General features: G+C 30.8%; 1 protein-coding gene across 1 annotated transcript in view; it reads right to left on the bottom strand.

The window, feature by feature from the left end:
• The window catches only part of LOC106458203 (plasma membrane calcium-transporting ATPase 2-like), a 227,876-nt gene that overhangs the window by 71,059 nt on the left and 133,341 nt on the right, over positions 1 to 23,476 (bottom strand). Inside the window, exons 5-9 of the mRNA XM_022384342.1 lie at positions 17,859 to 18,039; positions 16,446 to 16,646; positions 12,139 to 12,375; positions 9,439 to 9,564; positions 422 to 556 (exon numbers count right to left, since the gene is read on the bottom strand). Coding sequence (XP_022240050.1) covers positions 422 to 556; positions 9,439 to 9,564; positions 12,139 to 12,375; positions 16,446 to 16,646; positions 17,859 to 18,018 — 859 coding nt within the window. The 5' untranslated portion in view covers positions 18,019 to 18,039. The remainder of the gene's footprint in view (positions 1 to 421; positions 557 to 9,438; positions 9,565 to 12,138; positions 12,376 to 16,445; positions 16,647 to 17,858; positions 18,040 to 23,476) is intronic.

Here is a 23,476-nt window from a genome sequence, read left to right as displayed (position 1 = left end):
TGAAATTCCTCAGAAAGAATTTCTACCTGAAATTAACAAGCAAGCAGATACGTAATAACAATAGTTTAAAATGCATATGAACACATTGTTATAAGTAATTTATGCATATTATGCAAGTAACTCAAGACTACATATTTGTTTAAAAAATTGCAATTATACTGAATACAAATGAACAGAGGCAAGACTAAATAAAAAGATACTTACATATGAAGGAAATTTTTTAAAATATAACACTGTTGCACATATTTAAGAAAATTTATTTTACCTTTAACAAATAATATTTGTTTCCTAAGTTATGTGTCATAGGTATTAATTATGCCTACCACTGGCAGTAATACTTTAAAGGACAGATAAAAATGATTATTCACTACATGAGTATTCAAGGAGACATTCTGAAATTAAGTTTAAGGATCGAGCAAACCTTTTTTTCTTATCTTTTTTTCTTCTGGTGTTTCTGTGGAAGCTGCTCCCAGTAGCGTAAAAATAATACCTGCTTGAGAATTAATGCCAACTGCTGTTACCATCATTTTACCACTCCCTTCCATAACATGAGTACCTAGAAAAAGATTCATTTACATGGAATAATTAACTACAAAATTCAAAATCACAAACTTTAAAATTTTCATGGGCAGTCTGGTTAAAAATATATTAATTTCAACCGTGTTATTTATCAATTTTCAATATTTTCTTCAGATTACTACATTACATCACATGCATAGTTTATATCAACTGCACTACACATCATCACATATTTCTTATTTTGAACTTCACAGTACAGGGATGTTAAGGTCAGAGAAAAGCTATATTTTCTATTACAAGAAGTATCACTTTTCACAATACAATAAAAATATATACACACTTCTCAAACCGTGAGAACAATATTTTCTTACAAGGATGAATCTATGATTAGATTAAGTTGATATATTATTGTGCCCATGAATTATTTCAAATTATGACTAAAATACAAATCAACCTCTTTGTTGCAGTTTTGATACACCTTTCCCAATCTCTATGTTGTTTCATTTAATCTAGTAGATTTTAGTATTTCTAAGATATGAAATCATGCAGCTGAACATATGGCATACAGACTAGGCCTAATAATGTTACATGTGAAAAGAAACTAGATATATTTTATAACTATCCAGTTGGCTTGTGTCTTAAACAGACCACAACAAGATGTGAGTAAGGTTCCACAGACTTTTTCAAGTCTAACTGTCAAATAAGCAGAGGTGTTTGTATATGTTAGTATGTTGTTTCTTAAAGCTTTTAACCAGCAACTCAAGTCATATATAATACAAGATGTTACTCCAGTGCCTTATAAGATTAATTTGAGCATACTTCTAAAAAGCCAATGTGTGAGTGTTTAAACAAAATAGTCTTTCTAGATAATGAGCCTGAGTTAATTCAAATTCACATAGTTCCCCATATAATATTTATGGACAAGGAGCCTGTTGGTCCATCACTGTTGATCCAAGTACTTCAAACAAAAAATACTCAAATCCAGCAATGATCATTTAAGTATGTATTGAATTTTCCTTTAAACTTGCTTATATTTATTACATCTACCACATCTGAAAGAAATCAGTTCTGAAGACCAACCACCCTGTTAGAAAAGTAATACTGTGTTATCTAAGGATTACTCTTACCCTGCCAAAATTCATAGTTGTGTCCCCTAGTCCTGCCATTTCCCTCACTAAATATGAAAAAACATGATGCCCCAATACAAACAATTCCCTTAATAATCTTGAACACTTCAATTAAGTACCTTCTAATTTATTTTTTTTCAAGAAAAAACAATCTCGGAGATCTTAACTTCTCCTTGCAGGACAAGTATTATTGTAGTATCCATCCTGTAAGCCTTTTCCAACAATTCAATGTCCTTCATAAAGTAAGGAGCCCAAAACTGAACACAATACCCAAAATAAGGCCTATACAATGAAATTATAGCCTCTTTAGACTCATATTCAATAGTTCAGCTTTAAACTGGTGTATTACAGTTCACTAATGTTTCAGTATTATTGTGGTTGGAACACAAATTTCTAGTTGGCATACTTTAACAAACAAACTCCAGGCTCTTTTTGAGATGATGTTTTTTTGGAAACAATGAATTTATCAAATTTTATAGAGATCTATGCACAAAAATGATGCTATGATTATCTAAACATTCTTTATGCATAGAATTCTAACTTTTCTGATTTTATACTAGTTAATGTAACATATTGCTTTTGGATATGGTGTGTGCATATTCATGAGTTGCATGCCATACTTTACTAGAAACTGCAACACCATACAAACACTATATAACATTGTCTACACTTTACTTGTCTACTACTATTGTATTTGAGCCCACTTAACAGGATTTCTCCAAAGAAAAGTTTCTATGTTTTAGGTTTTTTAAGTAGTAAATGGGCATTTAAATCAAGAACTTAAGCTAAAAAACAACAACAAATAACAGACCATAAATATGTCAGTGTAGTAGAACATACAATCTTGTTTTATATGTTTAATAGAGAAAGGTAACACTACGTGCTAAAATTAGTAACAAAATATATAAAAAGAGGAGCATTTAGCCTAATAAGACAAGTTCAGGAAACTTAAAATATAGTAGTAAGGAAAACACATACAATTAATACAGGTGATCCAACTGAATAGATGTTAAAAAAATTAAACTATGCAAATATCATGAGAAATTAGAAATAAACTATGACAAAAATATTTTATTTGGCTCAAATAACAGTACACATTGCTGTTGGCAAAGACACTGAGATTAAGGTTTAGAAATTAATACAGAACTACAATACAATGTTTCATACTGAAGAAACATGTTACTGTACAAGCTCAAAATTCCATTGAAAATATATAAAAATGCATAAAAGTCACGGTTAAGTGTACATGCAAATAGTTCAAGAGCACACAGTTCTAGTAATTAACGTACAAGTATTAGCAGCATACACAAATACATTAGGTATCTAAAGTACATATGTCGTAAATAACAGTTCACTTCACACACACAGTTAAATTTATAAGCTCAATGGTAAATTTGATTCAGGTTCTTCTACGAGTTATGTTTACCCCAAACATTTTAGCAACTATGAAATAGAATAACAGGCACAACACCAAGAAGTTAGTTAGACAATATAATGTTTACCAAAGTAACATACCTTGTTCCTAGGTTATAAAGATATTTTCATAATTACATTTAGTGTTATAAAAAATACATACATCATGATATTCCACATTTAATTTTTATGTTACTACATAAGACCAAAAAGGAACCTGGAAACTTTATTGAAGAATTAAAGTGATAATGGTGCATGTTATAAAAATGAGCATGAAACTGAATAAAATTACTGTACTCGAAGAGAATAAAAAGAAGACTTAAATATAATTTTATTTACTGCTATGAGTACTTTCTAAACAAAAATCATTGCCAATAAGTGGGTTTTCATTTGTTATTAAATAGCATGTTAATTTTTTTAATTCATTATGAAAAAACCAAGTGGTACTAACAAAGAGTGGTTCCCACAGGTTTACATTACAAGTTTATGAAGTTTTTAGAGAGCTATTCATGGAATAATAGATTTATTCATGTACAACATTTCATCTCTAACAAGGAGAAATGATCACATAGAGCATTCAAGGTACATTCCAAGTTCATATTTCCTTGAACTGCAGACAAAGACTATGGAAAATAAAAATTTCTCCCAAAAGATGCCAGAAACAGGGAACTACCATAAGTGAGGTAAACAAAAACATCACAGTCATAACTGAAACTGTGATGAATCAACAAATAATGATAAACCATGAAGATGATACTCTGAGGATTAGTCCCAGAACCTGATCAGATGAAAGAAACAAAGAGCTAACCAGATATTGGAAAATAGGAATTAGCAGTAGTTAATAGGTCAAGTTTAATTAAGAATACCTAATCTCCCAAAATTAGTTAATGGATTCACTGATTAGAAGCCTTGCAATTTGCTGATCAGCAATAGTTCCACAGCTACCATTATTTGACCTGATATGCAAATGAAAGATGTAAAATTCCCTCTAGAGGTGAAGAGGATGAATTTATGTAAACAGCAAGAAGTCATAGAGTTCTTGCAAGAGAAAAGGTGAAAGTCATATTTAACTGTGGGAAACGTATTTACACAACAGGATGTGTGGATTATTGCAGGGTTCCTGCACTGATGCACACAAAATTTTATGACTTTTTAATCACTTTTCAATGACAATTTTTAGAAATTCAAGAACCATCTTGTGTGGGTTACACCAGAAACTGCACCTAGACATGCATGTTTTCAAAGGCAAATAGTGGTACATAATTTTTGATATGGTAAAAAGGCAGTAACATTTTTATTACTAATCTAGCAGTGTTCAAATGTAACTAAATTATCTGAAAATAAAAAAAGTCAAAGAGAAATTGTTTCAGCATTTCTTGTTTGACAGTTTCTGTTCAATTTTCATTGTGAAAACCTTCAAAGATTCTCCCTTTTCTCTTACAACTTTCCACAGAAAATTGGCCAATGTGAGGAGACTAAGATTCATTCCATTTCAGCATTCTCAAAGTTTTCGTCAAGTCACGAAAGGAGCTGCTTAATGTCAGACTTAAGTTTGATCTTTGATCTTCTTATGTTTGAGATCTTACAGTTCCAATTCCATTTCTCCAATCTTTCTATTGTCTCCTTTCTGTGGTTCTGCTTTATGAACTTCTCCTCTTCTAAGTATTTCCTATTCCCCTGTCTTTCATTTCCAACAAAGATAAGCACTTTCATAGTTATGTTTACATTTAGGATACCCCCATCATGTCTAATGTGGTCTAATATAACTCTCCTAGCATACCTGAAGAAGACAGACCAATGTTCTGTTGAAACATGTAGTATGTTCCACAATCAGTAAAACTCATCCTTATAAATTGTTGTTTCCTACCTACTAACACTTTGTACTGCCTGAGAACAGCACCATAGTCACTTTCTTCCACCCTGTCTGCATTTACCAGACTTTTTAGACAAGATGAAAACATAACAGCACTAAGTGATGCCTTTAACAACATCACTTCCAGATTCAAGCAGCTCATGTTCCTTAACAAGTTATAAGTTAAGGTGGACTTCTGAATAATTTTCGCAACACCCTCAAGGAATTGCCAGCATTCAAGTGTAAAGCCTAGCAAGTCTTTATCACTCATTTTAGAAGCCCTTTTCAATCATTAAGGACATTTTTTTAACAAAACCAGTATCAATAATGAAGTTTCCTTTAAAATCTTTCTGTCTGCTAAATCCAGGTTTGCATCGTGTTTTGGTCCAGTAAAGTTTCCCAGTTGTTCCAAAGTGACATATCTTTCCAACAATCCCCTGACAAGACCAAAGAGTTTTGCAGCCATAAAAGAAACATCAGTTTATCATCCTGGAATTGTTTGAGAAAAGGTTTGATTTCTCTATTGACTGACAAAAAAACTGTTCTTTGGAGATGAAGAGATGGGAATTAACAGCTTAGTGAGTAATGTCAGATGACTTTAATTTTGGTGGGGGGTTTCTGTGCACTCACTATGTTTTAAGATGAAGTAGCAGGGACAAACACTTTTCCACAACACTGATGTTCTCCAGCCATCGATCCCTACCAAACTTTAGTGGGAGGACCAAAGGTCACTTTTGAAGTCATCAGCTCTTGCTAGAGAATCTTTGAAGAAATAGTAGAAATTTGCTAGAGGTTCTTCAAATTGCTAGTCAACTGCTTTACACTCATCTCTAAAAGAATTGTGAATTGTGTGCAAACCACAAGATCTAACTTGCAACAGGTAACTTTTTGGTTTGAGTTTATTAGCTTCAGTTGATAACATTTCTTATAGCTTCCAATTAACATTGAGGCCATCCATGAATATTTGTTATAAATTGTTAGAAACAAAGTCTGAGAACACAGAAAACAGATTATCAAATAGATTAGTAGCTGTAGCATATCCTAAGAACTCTGATTTGATGTACCTTGCAGGAACAGTTTTTTCATCTCAAAAGTGAGCACGAATGTCACAGTTTCATCATGAGGGACTTGTTCAAACTATTATCAAACAAAAGAATATACACATGAGACTTCTGAATTTTGTGCTTAAATATGACAGTGAAATATGGAGCTAATCTATGTATGCTAAGTATGAAAATATCTGTAGAATAAACAAATGACTGGATGATGGATGTTGACCTGGTGGCAGTTGCAGTGGTAGTTTTTTTTTTTTAAGATGGATGGTTTCTGTTTGGGTGATTTGAAGAAGATGCAGGTAGCACTATCATTGCTTGATGTTGCCTTCACATTTTCTGCTTGTCATATGACTGTGCAAAGTTGCTTCTCCCATGCTGCTGATGTCAGATGAACTTTGGCATGATTTACATCTTGCTTTTTTAGGATGTAAATCCCTTTCTAACCATTTCTGATAGTTTTGATTTGAAAACTAGTTTGTTTTAAAACTACACTGGCCTGACATTTTACAAACCCGCAGAGAGAGAGGGGGGATTGGAAATAAAAATTAAGTTCACAACAATGTTTATCAAACTATTTTATATTGGTCTTTTAAAATTATATTCAATACTCAAATGTATTACATTATTATGTAATGGCATTACTTTTTTAAATTTGGTAGATTTTATCATAAGATTTCTATTTAAATTTATTATGTTTTGTTATTTGTTCATTAAGAATCCTAATTTGTATTATACATGTATTATTATGCATCATTATAATTGTGCTGTATTTTCAATAGGTGAAAACTGTTTAAGCAGGATTCCTAGAATTTCCTTGCTACAAATAAATAAATCTGGGCCTAGCATGAATCAAATGCCTTTAGACTGATGCCATACATGATGACCTGTGTTTGGTTTGGTAGCACTGAATGTCCAATACATTGTTTGACCTCGAGTTATTTTTGAAATTTTTTTCTAGTCACAGGTCTTAATGAAGCAATGCAAACATAGGTGATTAGATTTACTTACATACTTACTCTCTATATAACATGATGTGTGTGCCACACGTGTAGTGTGCAAAAAGCTGATTTTTATTATCTTATAGCCAAACTTGCAATTTTTAACAATGTATTTTAGAAAAACATCTATTTACCTGGATAAATCATGGCATCATCAAAAGATTGGTTAAAATATCGTATTCATGTTCTTGGACCTGTGAGCACATCAGACAATAACATGTATGTGCTCAGACAGCAAAACAGTCCATTAAACTGACAACTGATGTTTTCAAACTGTTTACTTACCTTTAAACTTCATTAAAATTCTTGAATCAGCTTTTTGTTTAAATTTCAAAATGTTTCCAAAACCTTTCAGAATTTTTCATAATAACTCCAAGCCTGAAAATGGCATTGAAAAATTGTTTCAAAGATTTCCAGGATCATGGGAATTATATGATCTACACTGAAGAAGAGTGAATATTGGGAATAGGCTTCATGCAGAAACATAGATGTGAGGTTAGACTCACTTGAAAAAAGTCTCACATTCCATGACCAGGAAATCTCTTGTGCATTACAAGACAAAAACAAAACAAGAAAGAGGTTGAATTTTTGACAACAATGAGGGCAGTTATCATACCAAAAAGATATGAAATACTCATAATAGAACTTATCAGGAACAACTTTAAATCTAATGACTGAGGTATGGTAGAACTAAACACTCCAACTTGTGCTGAGGGAATTGTTTGGAAAAACTCTTGTGTATCTAAACAATAAGGATGTTAACAGTAGGACTATATGCAGAACTAACCATGAAATATTAGTGTTCTGGGTGAAACATTACAAGATGTAAAGTTTTACAAGTAGTACTTCCGAACTAAAGAATACAAAACATAATCATCTAGGAGGTGTAGGAAGTTTGATGTTAAATCTTCACATAAGGGGAGTTTTAGCTTCATTTACAGGATCTGTGAAAGTACTACAACTGATAAATGTAATAAATTACTCATAGAATTACAATATCTTCTCTACTGGATCTCTTGATTTAGGTCAAACAAATAAAACATCTTATTAGCTTGATACTGGAGATGTAACCCAAAAAATTCCCAGTTTCAAAACAGGCTGAGGATCTCAAATGAATGGAAGCTAAGAAAAAACAAAGTGTCAAGGGTTAAAAGAACCAAGTGGTTGTCTTTGGGTATCACCTACTGTAAATGTGAAGAAGAGGAATGTGTCTACAAATTCTGTATTGATTACTGAAAGGTGAGCTATACTCAGATCAGGGATGGAACTAACTTAACTTCAACCTTGTCTGTGGAGGTATGTCAAATCCATGGAATAAGGAACATCAAGACCACACACAACCTTTCATCTATGTGGATGAACAACAAAAAAGTGGCTTTCACTCCTACTCATGAGTTATCAAACAGATATACATGAAGCTATAGGCAACACACTAGAATCACCGAAAGAGTCTTACACAGAATATGCATTGAAACTAAGGACATTGCTGATTCCATATAATTTTACCTAAGAAAGACTTAAATCACTTAGTGATCAGAGGAAAAACCACTATGATGAAAGTGCTAATAAGACTCAATTTCACCAATGTGGCCTGGTATGTTTGTATAATAAATGTTGCAAGAGAAGACTACCTTTAAAGTTAAGTAGATGTTAGAAAAGAACATATTCTGTAGTCGAAAGAACAATGCATCTTTTAGGATCCAGGTGAGACAGTCCACGCTATAGGTCATCTGCAGTGATTGCCTCTGGAAGTATGACAGTGAGAGAAGAACCCACTGGTTAGCTTCAAAGAAGACTTTGTCAGAGGTAAATAAACCTGTTGAAGAGCCAACAGTTCCTCTGGAGCTCACTTCCAATGTATCATCAAGGATGGAACCACCAGCAAGTTCAATTCCCATAACCATGTTACTGAAAAGAACTCCCCCAATGACAAGACAACAAGTGATGATAAAGTACTAGAAGTTCTTGAACCGATACCTGAGCTTACAGTAACTACAGTTACTATTGATAATTTAAGATAAAGCCTAATTCCTGTCTAACCTCCATCCAATACATATTTGGTACCATATATATACAAAGTAAGCCATATAGAATTCCCCCAACAAAGGAAAGCAAAGGTATAAGGAACACAACAAAAATTTTCACTTATAAAGCTGAATGATCACTGAATCAGTTCAACTTTATAAATGCTCCAAGAGTCTAATACTATTATCACTCCATGTGTGACACACACATTTTCTTGCACAGATCTGTAGTCAAAAGTCTGAAATATCAAGCTAAACAACTTGCAAAGGACATCCAAACTGTATGATTTCATTTTCTACCTTGATAAACTTACCTACAGCCCTACAAGAAAAAAACATGATATGCAAGTGAATTGTTATCTCTAGTAACCACACTGGGTTTGTTATGATCCACCCTGTATAAAATATATTCAAATTACATTAAATCAAAACAAATAAATACTATTTTACCTGAAAAGAGCAAAGGATCATGTAGCTCTCCTTTCTTAACATGATCAGACTCTCCAGTTAGAGAACTTTCATCAACTTTCAAATCATTGCTCTGAATAATTATACCATCTGCAGGTAAGAGATCACCTGAACAGCAACAAAATATAGTGAGTTTTCTTACATAGGTTAATGAAATTTTTCTTTTGTAACTATACTTAGTCTATATATTTTACCCTCATTAATACATATCTTCAAAAATACTGTTTAGATTTAAAACAACTGATAAATCTTTCATTCAGGATGTGCAAATTTCATGTGGGTAGAGAAACCAATAATCCAACTGGAGCTCAGGAATACTGTTACGATTACATTATACAAAAAAATATTTTTCAGTTTAAACTAAATGCACACAGAAATTTGAACATCAGTAATCCATAAAACTGGAGGAAACTGTCAATACACACATATACAGACCTTATACACATAAAATTTTATGAATAAAATGAGTATGATTGCTGTGTTTACCCAAATATTTTCTTGAATATTTGCTACTAAACAATAATGTATTGATCAGATATTAACCAAAGAAATGAGAAATAGATCTAAATTATTACACGTAATGTTTGGTACAACAATGTGTTTGTCAATCCCTACATTCAGTATTTTGTAGGTTATCAGTTGACAACATATTGACAGAAAAAGTTAAGTAGCAAAAGTATTGTTATAATGCAATAAATTTACATTTATACAGAGATTCTTCCAATTTGACCACTTTTCAACGAAGCCATGGAATAGCATGAAAGCAATGTGAAATGCTCTGCACATGTCTACTCATTTTATATTAATGTGTTGTTTTACTTTCTCATAACACTTCTGGATATTGATTAGTTCATTTGTTTTATAAACACCAATATACAACAAATATGAATGCATAAGTTAACTGTCAGATATTAGTTCAACTTCAAACTGTTAACAGAATGCAAATCACAGTGTTAACATTGAAGAGTGCTGGGCATACATGTTATTTATGTTTATCTGCTTCAAATGTTGGTAGTGGAAGAAGGGGTCAGTGATATTGGTGAAATAGTTTTTGTTTCAACAGTTCTCCCAGCAGAAGAAAAAGCACGCTCAATTAAAATTAACATGGCTAGAATACTAAGATAAACTTGACATAACTTGCAATTTTGGAGAATTTTCCCTACTTCTGAAGGCATCACTAACCATATTTACTCAGGCCGGAGTCAAAATATGCATGCCCCAACCTTGTACAGAGTGCCACTCAACGTGATGTTATGTATTTGATGTCAGAGTTATCAAAATTTCAAGTTACTCTATATTGCTTTGTAAATACTTTCTGTTAGAATATGAAAAATACCTGATACAGTATATGGGGATACTGAAAAAACTTTAGATGTGCATTTAGGAGGTTGTAGAGGTTATGCAAATTCAATTTGAAAACTGTATGATGGACAAAAGTATTTTTACTCTTCAGATGAACATCATTTTGTACTCTGAGTTGTCAGAGTACAAGTCAGACCGACATTGGTATTTTACAAATATATCTTTAGCACAAAAGCTATAACAGAAAATCCCATAAGAGGTTTTGAATATGATGCAATTATAGCTCCTATATCGATTGAACATCACTGGCTATACTATAGAGCAGGTACAGGAAACATGGCAAACACAAAAGATGCAATTTCATAAACTTCTATGCAATACATAAATGAGCTAAGATAAACAGTTATAACATTAAGGGGAAAAAATTAAGGCAACACTAAAACCTCTTGATTTCCATGTTACACCTTTAGAAAAATATCAGATTTTGTCAGTGGCAGTGAGTTACAAATAGCATATTAATTAACAGAAATTGTTGATGTAATTGTAGCAAACAAAATTATTAAATTTTTACAATATTTTGATAGGCAATCATATAAATAATGTAAACACTAGTAATTTCATTTCAGTGCAATACATAGTTGTAAGCGCAACATAAACAATTTCAACTGCCTTGAGAAATTAAACAAAGTACTCAAAGACAAATAAGCAATTATTTTCAATGGTTTTACAAACTGGTAAATAAAAGACAATAGCTAAATAAGTAAGATGTATGTTTTTTTAAATTATAAATTTAATTCTTATGACATTTATGATATAAAAACAGTTTCTCAATGCTCCGATTACAAATCTCAAGAAACATAAACTAGTACCCACTACATTATCCACATTAATCAGTCCATTTAATTGTCAATAATGTAACACAATAAACATAAATGACATATCAAAAGTATTGGTCTATGATCGTAATTTCGTTTGGAATTAAAATAAATACTTTTATCTGCTATATCTTGTACATAACAAATGTGGCAAGATAAACTTAAACATTCCTCCCATAATTAATCATCCAAGGTCGAAATAAGGCCTCCTATCACTGAATATGGCAAGACAAAAAGCTTGCTTCACAACAAATAACTTATTTATCTCTCTTATGGGTATACTTTTTATTCTCCTGTGCCTATTTCTACCAGGATCCAGAACAGTTTGGATTGCAATGAAATGAAGATGTTTCCCTTATACAAAATTAAGTTTTAGTTCTAAGATTATTTGCAATTTTAGCATAAAATATGCTAAATGTAGGAAGTTGATAATTATGATACAATTTTAGAGATGTATGAAAAGTATTTCATTAACTCATTTAACTAAAGATGTGATTAAACATACCATATTTAACTTGACAAATGTCACCAACCACTAGTTCACTAACAGGAATCTGGTTAATCTCCCCACTTCGAATAACAGCAAATTTGTGCTCATGTTCAATACGATTTTGTAGACTTCGAAACTGTTTTTCTTTGGTATAATCATTAAAAGCTGTTACTAGGACAACAATAATAACTGAAACTAAAATTGCAACTCCTTCTATCCATCCTGCCTCACCTTCTCCTTCATCTTGAGCAACTACAAAAGAAATATGGAGTGAAATAAATGTTACTGAAAACCTGTATTTAAAATATGTTCATCACATACTTCTTACTAGAAACATATTTAAAATTTTATCATACACTTCTTATTGGAAACTTATATTTTGCTGGTCAAGTGTTGAATGTTAGAAATGATTAGAAGTTTAAATTATATTTCTTTACTATATTTTCTACCTTAGAAATTTCTATGCTTCACAAACTTCCATTATTAATAATTTTGATGAAAAGTAATCATAACAAATCAAAACCAAAAGTGTTAATAAAGCAAACTTTAACCAAAACACAAGTTTCCACCTGTGGATACAAATAATAATAAACTACAATCCTTGAATTATTCTGTTTTTTTTTCCTCTTCTTTATTTTCTTCTTCTTCTTAAACTATCATACTTAAACTATCATCAGTTTGATAGCCCTGCTTTACAAACTGTAACCCAGCTAACCTGATAAACCCTGATTTTGAGATAAATTACTTTAATGATAGCAGCTTACAATATAAAAAATTTAGCTTACCTGGTATTAAATCATGGGTCTCCTCATTTTTAACCACTTTAATATAACATAAAAGCCTAAAAAGACTATCTAGGGTGAACATTGTGCATTATCTTTTTCTGCAAGTTCCGGAACTTCAATATAAAACCAACACAAAAAGACAGTTGCAGGTAAATTACAGCCAAAAATATTGTTAACAGCAAATGTATCTAACTGATAAAAGAATGCATTCTACTTTATAAATAAAAATGTAAGAAAAGTATGTTTAATTAGCTATAGTTATTACCAGGTTAAGTTTTAATTTTGCTCCGTGTAAGTAGCTTGATCTTATCAGAAGTTAATATCAACTAAAAATTAAAAAATAAAGAAGTATTAGTTTTCCTAAAGTTTACCTATAAAAGAGTAAGTACAGTGAATTGATCTTCTTGCACAAATTACAGAACTTATGAAAGCCTCAAGTTCTTAGCATTCAATGGTGGAGTTTTTACTTCAAATTTTCCCAGTACAAGAATTACATGAAATAAGTGTTTTTATCAGTTTGATCAAAGCTTTTACCATATTTATCATTATATATATATTTTTAATTTTCAAATAGTCTATATTACAGTATACATTTAGCTAGAGTTGCTGACATTTTTATTTACATTCTTCAGAATATTTCAAAGTAACTTATAGCTCAAAGCATGTGACATATTATCTCCTAAAAGTATCATGTTATTATTAATGTATTTAATGGTAGCATCTAGTGCTAGAGAATATCTCTAAATCAAAATACAACATTGTTAGTTAATGTTAATGGAGCTTGGTAAAACAATAGTGAATCTGGTCAATGCCCTTGTATTAACTTGTAAATATTTTAATAAGTTTTTTAATAACTGTTTTTATTGATTTCATTTATCAAGGAAATATAGGTAATTCATAACATAAAACAGCAAGTATTATTAGTTATTTTATAAATACATGTTAACATTTCTGTGCTTTATTATTTAAACACTAGACTGCTGTTTTCATTATTATTGTAAATATAATATTGTTATGACAGCGGAAGTCGCACAATTCTTGGAGCATGCATGCTGGAGTTTCTCGAAGCATCATGAAGGCCCGAGTGCATTCGAGACCCCTCTTTTTAGTATACAAACCTGGCAAGAAAAATCAGTGCAATTGAAGAGATATAGATAGGTTGAAGATATAGATAATTGAGTCAAGCAAAGAGTAGGCACCGTAAGTAAAGTGTGTGAATCACTGTGATTTATAGTGTGTTATAAAAGTTGTTAAGTTTAAAGTGACTATGGAAATTCTGTGTATTACAAAGTTGTACCGTGAAAGAATAAACTAGTTTTAATTAAGAAAGGACTTGTATTGCTGAAGTTTCTCGGGAAGAATCTATACCGGAAATTAACAAACGAGCAGATACGTAACAATATGATCTGTCGTTCAAAGATGGACAGAAATTTCCAGCTAGATAGTATTGCTCCTATTCATGTATGAATGTATAATTATTCTTTGATTTTGAATGGCTATTGCTTTATCCTTAATGGCTAAAGTGATCAAGTATATGTTTTAGGCATATGTAGCTTAGCAAGGCAAAACCTCAGATTGTACTGTAACTTTGTTTTAAACTACTTTTAGTTCATGTCTGTACAAGCGTAAATGGTGCTTTTTGGACAAAGAAATATTTTAATCTTGAAAAAGAATTTAAAAGTTAGTGATCTTGACTGTTGTCATGATATAAAAAACTGTTTGGTTTAAATATTAGTGATTAATTTATATTTGTGAGTGATTATTATTTTTAAGTTTTGTTATAATAAGAGTTAAAAGCAAACATTTGTAGAAGGTTTAGTTAATAACTAATTGGTGTCCAGAATATAGAAAGTGGCCAGACGACTATGTAATAATGATATAAATAGCATGAGATGAGTGGGAAGCAGCAGACAGACAATAGTAGACAGATAAAAGCAAAGAGAATATACTTGGTGTGAACTGAAGTAATGTAGAAGTGATAGGCCTAACAACTGACATAGGCCTAACATTTAATATGTTAAGAGTGAAACTAACAATATAAAAAAAAAAGATAAGAAGTATAATTTTATTCCATCAAAGCATGAGTTTAAAGTAATTGAACCAGCCTAGGTAAACTTTGACAAAAGGAACAGAGGATGTTCAGAAGAAAGAAGACCAAACGAATTTTGGTAACTCGTGCCACAACTGTAAATGAATCACACACAAAATACTAGTACGATAGTAATAAAGAGAAGATAGTTCAACTTGTCAACTGAAATTCTAAAGTAATTGAATAGACCTAAGTGGACTTTTGACAAGAGAACTATATATAAATAGTGTTTATGATATGCCTGTAATCTCTATAGTGTGAAGACTTTTGTTGTATATACATTTAACTTGTTCCGAATATATATATATTATTTGAAAAGAAGTAAAGTGTGTGCTGTTTATTCATTGCTTAATTTATCGCTAACAAATCACAGACACCTATTGTAGAAGAATCCTAAGCCCAACAACAACACAGTATATATTTATACAAGTAAGAAATATAAGTAAAAGCCATTTATTTCGATAATTGGCAAAAAGAAGAACTTATATATATAATATTATTTTTTTTTAAATCTGACAACTGTCATTATCAAAGCAGAAATACTAGTTAGTTTTGTCTTTGGTTTTTAAAACACTAGTGATTATTCTGATTTAATTTAATTTCTTTTGATATGGATAGGTGATGTTCTTATGGAAATATCACATAAAGGCCCAATTTAAAAACATTGACTAGGTTAATGTAATATTTATGGATGAAACTTGCTCTTAGTATACCTTGATAGTAATGCAGAAAGTATATGTATAGCTAAATGTTTTATTTTTTAGGGGTTAAAAATAACTGGAAACAACATTTGTCCAGAACAGCTAAAAAGAGTAACATCACATCAAGCTCCTAATGGCATATTAATAGTAACAATGAAACAATATGATATTTTTAAATCAAATTTATAGACGTTTTTATAGTACAAAGTGACTTTTAACTGACAGAATGTGCCTGGCTTATTACCAGGAATTAGAATTGAAAAAGATAACATGAGCATGACTGGTTTTCAATGGCAATAAAAATAAATTACACTACCATACAAAGTAGCTTTGTTATTAATGGTTACACTCTTCATTCACAATAATTTTTGCTACACTGTATCTCCAACTACAGTTTAGAGAAATAATTTTTAATACAGCTTATTGAGATTAAGTTCAAAAACATTAAAAATAACAAATTAATTTCTCCAATATTTCAAGATAAAGTCACATTTTTTTAATACTTATATATATTATACGGAAGATATATGGTGATTTTATAAAGTACTTACAAGCAATAAATACTGAAACAGCCCTTACAATCTTCTAGAAAACTATGTACATTAACCAAAATGAAACAGATTATATCACCATTTCCAGCAAAAGAACTAACTACAGGCACTTTACAAATCATGAAAGTATCTTTTAAAATAATAATTAATTCAATAACTTTTTCTATCCTAGAAACTGATTTTATTTATGTATTACCTTCTTCTTCTATATTTGCCGGTGGCTCATAAAAGGCAAGACCCAAAGATACAATGGCAGCAACTTCGAGAATAATAAGTGTAATGTCTTGAAGTGCTTCCCATACTAGTTGTAAGAAGGTTTTAGAAGGTTTAGGTGGGATAACATTAGAGCCAAATGTTTGCCGCCTGTGTTCAAGGTCTGTGGTTGAACCACTTAAACCTGAAAGATCATATGCTTTGATAATTAATTAATTTTCACACATAAATATAATTAAAGAAACCCAATAAAACAAACACTTTTAGAAGGTAAATACAGAGTATCCAAACAGTCATTAAATAGTTTGGAAATAATATTTCATCTTACTTATTTAATGACAAACATTATACTTCTTCTAGTTTCAATTGGTTGATAAGCCATCAAAATTTGAATAAATCAATATTACTACAACTAAATCTTAATTCTAATTATGAAATAAATAAATAGCAGAATGAGTTTTTACAAAATTTTTACAATTTCAAATATCACTTTTATAACCTCCTACAATGATTAGAATTTATATTTTGTTGCCACAAAAGTTTCTTAGTTTATCAAAAATTAAAACCTTATCTTTCTATCCATATTATAAGAGTATTATGAGGTGTGGATCTCCCTAAGCTGCTTAAATTTAATAATGTGACCAAGTTTACATTGGAAAAGTTGTTTTTGTTTTTTAAGCAATTAGAAACTGAACTGCAACAATATTTTAAATAATGTTAATGATGCATTTCCTGCAGGTGGCCAACTTCAATAGCTTTAATTGCCTAAAAAACGTTTCTCACTTTAACGCTTATCACAACAGTACATAATACAAGAGTATTATATTTTTTCATGCACGGTTGTTCTGTGAATGAAATACATGTAAATCAGCAGCAGTACCTCATGTACTTGCTTGTTTACTTAAATCAGGATATATTAACTGCCTTAAAAGATCTCAATTAAGTATTTCTCTGCCTTTCTTAATCACATGGTTACATGTGGAAGGAAGAATCAGCAAGAAAATTATAGTGAAAGTAAGAAATAAAGCTTTATTTGGTTGACTTAACTTCTCTGAAATGTTTATAAAAGACATTTTAGGAGATTTAACATTAATATGATCATATTCACACAAAAATATACTGGATTACTTTAAATACAAACAAACATAATTTACTCATGAGCTGTTGCATAATTTTGAGAAAACAAGATAAACAGTGTAATATATATATACAACTTCTACTGTAAATGCAGAACCTAGATTAAAACACTAAACTAAGACTAGGTAATGATAAAACGTATTATGCATGAGTTTTGTGGAAAAATTTGAAAGACACCACAAACGAAACATATTTTATAGTTTTATAGAATATTTCTTATAAATAAATAGTAAAAGTGAATTGGAAGTTGAAAACTCACCATCTGTTGGTGATGTAAACAGCATTTTGCACATCTCCTGCACACCCCCATAATGACCCCTGATTGCTTCAACAGCTTCATGGCCTTTTGTTTCCATAAGTTCTCGAAGGTCCTTGACTTCAAGGCCATACTGAGCTGGTCTACCATCTATACTTGTCATGTCCACCACCCAGCAATTTTTCTGAAATAAAGAAATATGTAACTAATGGAAAAGAAACAATGTACACATGTAAGTTGACATTATACCCAACAAATAAAACTGGACACTCTAAAGCAGTACAGACACCGAGCATGTACAATGAACAAACAAAGTTTTCCAAAAAAAATACACCAATTCAAGAACGTTTTTGGAGTTGCTATCCTAAGTGGCAAATAACAGTGAAAAATGGGTTATACTTAGAACTATTTTATAGGAATTTCAAATTTTTGACAATCAAACCAAATAAGGTGCACACTTTCCTCTTCATACCAATAGGAAAAAAGAATACTTGCATCATTTTTTTCAATTTTATTGTACAATTAGTATGTGCAGAAAAATAAAATGTTTATATATTTTTAACAAAGATAATATACCACAAAGATATCAATATCAATACACGTTGGTGAAAAGCAGGGCCAGAAAAAAATGTCAATGAAAGACAAAGAATATGGATCATATAAGATAGAACCCCCTAAAATATAAAATATTTTTAAAACTGTCTTCACAGTTGGCATTTGGTGATGTTCCAGCAAAGAGTTACTTTTTTCCCTTGAATTTTAGAAACAACTTATCTTTGTTTTTATGTGAAAGAACACCATGATATTTTGATTTGCATTACTGAACATGCTAATCAAATTAATTCATTAACTTTCAAAACTATTTCATACAATGAACAAACAGAGTTGAAATGGGCAAAAACTGCCTAGTTTAGAGTAAAACATTTGGAGAAAGTCTTGGAGGACTAACTTACAAAAAAACCCTTTCATTATCAGGTCATCTTGCACCAGTTTTTACAGTTGTTTGTATGGTATCTGGAATGACTGAAATTGATGAGAACTGATTGGATAATGGGTCATGTACCATGATTAGTGGAACAAGTAATGGTTCGACCAATTTCTGCTATAAACTGCTGATTTTCAAGTCTGAGACTCTGTTTAGAATAACTTCAGCTCATAATTTTCCAAATCAAATTTTGTTCAGTGTAATTCAATATATTTCTTAAGTGAATTAAGAGCCAAAAAAAATATGTAAATTCAGATTTACGTCGCCTACATAAAGTGATGCAAAGTGAGTAATGCCAAGCTGCTTTATTTATAAGATATCACCTACTGTTTAAGCTAAAGCAGAATTTTGACTTTTTCATTCAAGCATTTTTGGATGGATTTCACATAGTTTTGTGTTACATCAACTCAAGACATTTACACTGTAATCATCACTGCTTAACGACACCTTGAAAAGGGAAGCAGCTTTTATGGGAAAGTAATATACAGGCCAAGATATTCCTAATATTACACACATTGTCAAGTATATTATCTAGGATTAGAAAGTGTGCTCCCTTTAAGGATGACAACAAATGAGGAAGAGCCGGTAGCAGCAGTGACCATATAATATTTTTATTTTTACTAAGTGATGTTCTTCCTCATTCACCACTTATGCGGCATGCTTTTAAGAATAAATATTTATTCACAACTTTTTGGAGCTGTTTCCCTAAATGGTGAATAATAGTGGCATACAGGTTATATTTAGAGCTATTTTAAAGCAGATTTAACATTTTTGACAATCAAACTTTGAATAAGTGTGCACACTGTACTTTTCTCTTCACATTCATACCACTAAGAAAAGGAATAATTGCATCATTTTTTTCTTTATTATTATTATTGCTGGACAGAGACTGAGGATTCTAAAAAAATTTTTTAATATCAGAAAAACTTCATGTGGTTTTAATATCTAAAGTGGGTAAATTTGGTGAATTAAGTTTTGTAGACCTCTTCTACAGGTGCATAACGTTAAGGATAAAGCAAAAATCTGCTATTTTAAATGTAGAGAGAATAATAAACATGTATATTTGTTGCAAAATGAGCAAAAAAATAAAGACTTACAACAATTTTCTTCCTTTTGACTACAAAATTGCTGTTTTGTTTGGTATTCAACAGAGCTTACCATAGGTTCAAATTTGATCAGCTCTTTGTTAGCACCATGAATGTCAAAACCAATTTCAACCATGTTTGATAAAGACTCCCAGATGGTGATTATGCGTAAGGGAAAGATAATGTGGCATTTCTTAACTTTTATAACTTTTCACTTATACCTTATTGTAACTAGTAAATACTTAATCTGCTTTATTTTGAAAGATCAAAGGTGAAGGTTGTTAAGCTTTGCTTAAGTTTTGTGGTTTGTTTCCATAACTTTTCAAAGTGATTTATACTGAAAATTAAGTGTAGAATTCAGACTGTTTTCTCAGTTATAAGTTTTATGATTTTCTATAATATAATTGCCTTATCTCAAAAAAACTTGGGTAAAACTTAATTGCATTTCAGGATTTAATAATCCCCCAGTATAATTTCATATAATTAACAAGAGATTGTAATAGATTTATTTTAAAATAAGAAATGTGAAAGTCAGGAAGTTTTTCATTTGTTACAATTTTCAGAGTTTACTATCTTACACATGAAACTGATTTGTGTTAAAAAATTAAAAGCAATGATAAGTTCCATAATTAATTATAATTATCTATAACTTACGAGATAGATACGAAACTAACTTTTATACCTACATTTTAACATGACAACTTGAACTTAAACAACATAAAATGACCTCATTAACAGCAGTTGCTGCTACTCAAAAATCATGTAGTTTATCTGATATCAAAATTTCACATAAAAATCACCTTAGTTTGTTTCTGATTATTTTTTGGTTCATATTGTACTTTTAAGCTTCAGGAACTAAAAGTTTTATCTTATATTAAAATATGTTGCTTATAAAACTTTGTCAAATGATACACAAGTTAAAAATCACGTAAACTCTATACAAATATTTATTACAGAAGAAATTATTTTTACTAACACTATGTATTTACACACTTTACATTTTAATTTCCATTTCTAGTGTTAACAATATGTTTTATATTAAAATCTTTGAACATTCCTACCTTTGGTAAAGGAAATAAATTAGTTTCATTATTGCTGGGTTTAATTCTATTACATTTGGTCACTTTGACTTCCATATTCTTTCATAAAAATGGTAAACTCAAACAGGGAAACACTCTACTATATAACCCTTTTATATATGTACACTCAATCTCCTTTATACTACTAAAAGAAATCAATAAATTCTGGTAAGAACCAGACCTAACAGAGCAGATCTAGAATAACTTTATCAAAGCAGAAAGGCAATGACGGATGCATGGATTTCATCAACTGAAAGAAACAAAGTTTTGAAGTGTGTATTACAAATATATATATAAAGATGGATAACTAATGTATTATCAGTGTTGTGTGACCATACTAAAACATCACAAAACAATTCTTAGTCAAGTAGTTTGCTGAAATGAAATTATTTACACCAACAGCTTTTATGTGGCAAACAACTAGAAACAATTAATGTTTTCAACATAAAACTCTCATTCACAGTTAATATTCACAAATTAAAGCTTACTGTAGCTTGCATATACTAGATGTACTTCCACAGGGTCCCCAAAAGTGTTCTGTTTCAAGCGTAAATAAAACCAAAATTAAGAGGAAGAAATATTTTCATATTTTGCTTTTGAAGAAATAAATAAAAATATTTGTTCCTCTTTTGAAGTTCATATGTCATGCTGGGTTGTAGCCTACAGAATGCATAATTCGTGGCATGTGTACGTTTTACTGACATCACAACAGTAGAAATTGCAATGCTAAGTGTCCGTTATGTGGCATCATTTTATTGCAAATGACTGACTGACAGACAACACAGTATTGTATAATGGTGTGAATGGTTAAAACAGGCAACCACTATATGCAACTATTGGCTCCCTTTCAGGGAAATGAACAAGTAGATACTCATGAAAAAAACAGAAAATATGTATTCAGTAACTAGAGGTAGAAGGCTCAATTTCCAATTCGAAAAGGTTATTTCCAAAGTAATGACTATTACATTATATTAATACATCACAAGGACAGAATAATGTAAACTCCTATACATTTTTTACTTTACATTTACAAGTATATTCTGTAAATTTACATAAATTTTGAGTTGTGTGTAAAATTCTATATCAACTTTGTTTTCACACTACTACTATAAAACAAACTCACTTGTAATTAGACGTAATACTGTCTGAAAATAACAATATATATATTACATGTAATTAGGTAGTTGAAAAATAAATATATGAAAAATGCTTTACATACTGAATACTTAAAAACATTCTAATTGTAAATATGCACTTACATGTAGTAAAGAACATACTAAAACTTTGAGTTTGACTGCATCAAGCATGATTGTCTTTGTAACTATTAAACAACTACATCATGACTCATCTTTAACCGAGTCTTTAAAACCCAAACGTTTTCCAAGTGGCTATAGTAATTCATTACTAAATTAGTGGCTAGGCTATGTTTAGTGGACACAACACAGATTCCAAGATTGTGAGAAGCAATCTGACATTTATTTTCTTTAACTGTTTAAAAATTAACATCATATAGGCCTTGGAAGTTAGTTTAGTAATCATGATCATTTTTGACTGCTTTATATTTTGCAAAGCATTGTGCAGTCAACTTCAATATTTAAGTATGCCATAAAACATTGCTTTTCAAAGTGGGTGTCGCGACACCTTGGGGTACCGCGTCGTGCCCTGAGGGGCGTAGCCATGTTTTCGGAAATTACACAAAATGTTTTAAGTTATTATTTTTATTTATAGCCGTTATAAAATTAGGTAATATGACGTATTTTAAAATTTAATCGCCGATGTGGCATGCAAAAAATTATCGAATGGTTTATGTTTATTTTTGAGCAGATGACACGAAAAAGGTTCGCCAACACAGCCTTGCGTAGTTGCAGGTAAAGTGGGGAGCCTTATGTAGTGCCAGTTTATACTAGTTTATGCTTGTCTCTGCAGTGAAGAATTATTTTTGCGTCACCATCTAAAAAGTTTGGAAAGCACTGCCTTAAAATATTATTTTGAAATAACTGTATAATACCTAACTTAATCACATTTAACCTAATGTAACAGTTTAACGACAGTAGAATTTACAGTTCATTAGAAACGTATTTTCTATTTTACAGAAACTGAAACATTTTCATGTTCCCTTAATTCTAATAGCAAAAACATCATTCTTCACTGACATGAAGAAAAGCATCAGAATTTGTCGTGAAATCTAAATTTGCACGATCACCTACCCCTGAAATATAATTAGGCAAAGAAAAAGCATTCGCCCGTGACTGACTTGCCTAATAAAATGGTTATTATTCATAACTCGTTGTGACAGTATAAGTATATTGTGTTAATCCCGTAAATTGCATTTGGAACTCTCTGTTACTACATCCCCCTACCAACACTTCATAAAAAAAAAAACTGACTATTCATTCACTGCCCCAACTTAAAAAAAAAAACTGTACTGTTACGTCTCTGTTCGTTTCTTAATATCCCGTAAAAATTATTTGC

This window comes from Limulus polyphemus, unplaced genomic scaffold (genome assembly GCF_000517525.1).
Source record: "Limulus polyphemus unplaced genomic scaffold, Limulus_polyphemus-2.1.2 Scaffold428, whole genome shotgun sequence".
NCBI classification, from domain to species: domain Eukaryota; kingdom Metazoa; phylum Arthropoda; class Merostomata; order Xiphosura; family Limulidae; genus Limulus; species Limulus polyphemus.
This window is presented reverse-complemented; position numbering and strand designations above follow the sequence as displayed.